General features: G+C 41.0%; 1 protein-coding gene across 1 annotated transcript; it reads left to right on the top strand.

Annotated features, from left to right (window-relative positions):
• Window positions 1-986: 986 nt before the first annotated feature.
• On the top strand, window positions 987-3,162 carry LOC135493655 (uncharacterized). The gene is made up of 5 exons (XM_064781145.1): window positions 987-1,015; window positions 1,446-1,518; window positions 2,454-2,534; window positions 2,753-2,842; window positions 3,058-3,162. The coding sequence occupies exons 1-5, from the start codon at window positions 987-989 to the stop codon at window positions 3,160-3,162; spliced, it is 378 nt and encodes a 125-aa protein (XP_064637215.1).
• Window positions 3,163-4,191: the final 1,029 nt, after the last annotated feature.

Here is a 4,191-nt window from a genome sequence, read left to right as displayed (position 1 = left end):
GTCTCACGTATGAAGTTTGGCAGTGATCAGGGGTCGGGGTCCTATCATTCCCAGCCACGAGTCACAATCTGGTAACTTTTTGTCTCACGTATGAAGTTTGGCAGTGATCAGGGGTCGGGGTCCTATCATTCACAGCCACGAGTCACAATCTGGTAACTTTTTGTCTCACGTATGGGCCCACTCATTGTTAATTCAAGAAGCGGATAATAGACGGCGAAAGCATCTGGCCAACTGTGAACTGTCTACTGTGTAAGTGGTAAATGGAGACAGTGAAGAGTTCACTGTTTTGTGCGGAGCATGCTCTGTCTGAATACGACCTGAAACGTGATAGACCTCCAATGCTTCGATGCGCTTGATTTCACAAACCAGCAAGCCACAGGACGATGCGGACAGTCTTGGAGAATTATGGAAGAGAACAAAATCAAAATCTTCTCCAAGGATTCGAACCCGGGAAGTCGGGCTCAGAATACGAACAGAATACGAACGAATACGAAAAGGATTGATTTCTTTGCCAAGACATTTGGTTGCATAATATAGCAAATAGTGGATATTACACGTCATGCATGTATGATGTAGGCATACGTATGTGGTATACATGTATACATGCATATGTATTGTATAATGTATGTCTTACCCTGTACATCGAAGGTACCAAATTTCGATTTCACCCCACTGCAGCACCATCCCTTGACAAATTTGGACCTTGTGGCGATCTCATAGAACTCAATTGGCCTGTAAAGGCCATCTTTGAAACTGGCATAGGAGGAGAACACCTTTACTCCACTAACATTAGTGATATCTTCGTCCAAAAAGGCCGGCTGAACAGCCGGTCTGTCAAAAATGACATCTGTCATTTCGGCCATTATTAACTTTCCCGCCAGCACATCACTGCTCATGCGTGTTATATAGGTCACAACTTCATTAATATGCATGAACTGACGTCACAATGCATATTTCAGGAACATGCGTCTACAGCTCCTTAAATAATGCCTACCCCTAGCGACACCACGATCTGGTCAGCACCAAAACAATTCCTTCGAATTCGTTTATTTATAGGACCTTTGCAGCAGTGCCAGATACGCCGGCACCAACTATAGGTCGCCAAAAGAAATGATGTTTACTATAGATCTTCACATAAAAGGATGCACATTGTCTCAAGACCATATTAGAAAGTCAGTCAGCCGGTAGCACATGTGTGCACAGCATGATGCACTGTCAAGGATATTTGATTGACGGGACGCAATAGCATCGGCCAGCATCACCATGGCAATGACGGCATGAAAGAGGCTCGGCCTCTCCAGCACATATCGTTTAAGATATGTTTCAAATCAGTTGCAAAAAATTCTACCACTTACATGTATTTCTTTTCTTTTTGTTTTGTAGGTTATGAATGCATTGGGTTACTAAATCTTGGTAACTCACGTTTTTTAAATGTGCCATTGCAGGCCCTCCGTCGCACCCCTGGTGTTTTTAATGCCACTCGCGCCCACACTCAGTGTTTTGAAAAATGTGAAATCCGTAAGTATTTACCAAAATTTTAATACAGCCTTTTATTTTACAATAAAATACTCGAACTACTGTTAAGTTCATTCATGATAAATTATTTGTCTGCATCGTTTATGGGCTATGGATAATGGATTGTAAACGACTGGATGGTCAAACTTTTTCAATACAAATTTTTGATTTAATTGATCTGTTATCGCTCAGAATTGAAAGTTATGGCATCGGTCGTTAGTTTTTAAAAACTGCTTGTTATTTTTTGGCATGTGATATTTGACCCTTTAGATCCTAACCAGCCGATATCCGGCCACTAATTTTTGTCTAGTTCCCTAGCTGCCTGCCAGTGCGTACCTAATCTCAAGCAACAACATCGCCATCATGAAACTAAGGCTGGTTCCCTAATACTAGGGAAATTCATTAGCTGTCTTGTACATTGTATACAGGGCTGGGAGGGGGGGGGGGGCGTTTGGAGGTCTTTTAGGGTGAATACTGGAAACACTAAAAAATTTCAAGGATCTAAAGAGTTAAAACAGAATCAAAAATTTGTTCATCTGATTTGGGTTTTGAGCTGGGTCAAACTTCTTTTCTTAAAATTCATACATGTATCACAAGCTCAGCTCCTGCACCATTCAGTCCATAGAGCTTTTTACTTCTCGTGGTACATGTAAAGGCAAAAAAGGTTTGACTGTCATTGTCTGCACTTAGACAGCCACAGAAAGGTTTGTTATGATGAAAATGATTGTTGAAATGTTTTCAAAGGATTCAAATTGTTATTTTTTTGCAGCGTGGGTGATTAACATGTGTAAAGAAGCCTTTCGTAAGAAGCCAGAAGAGCTTTACAACAATCTTGGACTAGGAGACCTGTAAGATGGCTTATGGCTTATCATTTAAATGTTTTCATTATAAATTAGCAATCAGATACCTTTCAGTTTACAAATGTTATGTTATTTCAGATGGAGGCCATCATTAACTTCTTGAGGGATGAGTTGCCGCAGACAGAGATGAAAACCATGATGAATGTCTGTGTGCCAAAGGTGGGTCGGAAATTTGACAAATGGCCAACCTAATTGATGGTATCTCTCCATGAAATTACAGCACATGACAGGCGAGAAACTTGAAGCGAATTGGGTTAAACTGACCGACTGCAACCAAATGAACTGCCGTGAGATAAATTTGAATCACTTCATGCATTGTCCTGTGGATAGTCATGAAACAATAAAAGACATATGTACAGAGATGGGTACATTTTCAGGCATTTGGAATCATTTGTGCTCAGAGGAGCGCAGTGGCACAACGGTTGAGCATCAACATTGTGATCCGGAGGTCCTGGGTTCGATACCCGGTAGGTGCCACTTTGTAACTCTTACCTTCTGGATAGGCTGGGTAATGAAAGCTCATAAACTCCTTGTTATTATCGTTATTTGGGCTGATTTTGTTGGGAAACACGAATACATGTCACTTGATTGTCCACTGCATTCTTATTATACACTTAATTTGTTATCAAAGTAAAGCATTATCCTCACATCATGGATGAAATTTTATAATTTGATTTTCCAGGCTATGATTTGTTTAGTAAAACACTGCGAAGGACTTAAGAAAATTGAGGCGGAAATGTTCTTGAGGCAGTGTCGGTGCATGGAAGAAACGGAAACATTGGATTAAGGATTTATTTCATAAGTGCATTACACAACCACAAATGGATTACACAGGTTCTGGATTAGACTAGTTCCTGCTGCAACTGATACTTTGGCATTTGACCTCTTTGACCTTGAAAAGTACGTCAAATCAAAAACCTGTATAATATGTAATGTATCCTTGCTTGGAGTATCAACCATAACAACTTTATCGAATACGAATCACTTATGAGTGAGATATCACACTTTCTAGGTTTTCACTTTTTGCCCCCTGGTGTCCAAGTCGAGAAACAGATCAGACCAAAATTCAGTGTCAGAGGTAACCTGACCAAGGGGGTCTTGTGTACAAAGTTTCAAGCCCATAGCCCTAGCAGTTACGAAACATGTCACAGTACGCTCAAACTGCTGTAGCGATTTTCCTACTGGTTGACTCGGTGTCGTACCGGATGCTTCTGAGATATAGCACCATCCATAGAGTGTCACACTTGATCATTGTCACAACCTGGTAAAAGACTTGTCTTGACAAGTCTAATATATGAATAGGATAACCCGAGTACTCTATAGATGATCCCAACGTACGTTATCCGAAGGGCGCCGCTACAAAGTCTGTGGGTAGGTATAAATGGCCAACAAAGTCATCAATTTAACGAAAACGTAGATTTCTTTTCATCTTTCTGTCTCATAAGGTATTTTACATCGATCATGCTCATAACCTTGCTCAGCAATAAATTCCTGTAACCTGGTAACATAACCTAACTGTCGTTTCATATATTTGCTTTCATATTTAGTATAAGCCATGGGTGGCCCGATGCCATTTAAAGTTGAACTCTATATTATTAGTATAATCACGACCCTTGTCAACTAGACCAGCGGCGTCCCGACGGGGCGGAGCCCGCCGGGAGCGGGAGTACCAACCTTTCGGCTTGAGACACAAGTCAAGAGTGATTACATAACAACATTTTACGTCATTTATAGCTTCACGACGTCACGCCACATCCAATCAAGAGGCTAGAATCACGTCACGTGACCCGAAATTTAGTCAATTTTTGAGAGGGAA

Source organism: Lineus longissimus, chromosome 9, assembly GCF_910592395.1.
Source record: "Lineus longissimus chromosome 9, tnLinLong1.2, whole genome shotgun sequence".
Lineage (NCBI taxonomy): Eukaryota > Metazoa > Nemertea > Pilidiophora > Heteronemertea > Lineidae > Lineus > Lineus longissimus.
This window is presented reverse-complemented; position numbering and strand designations above follow the sequence as displayed.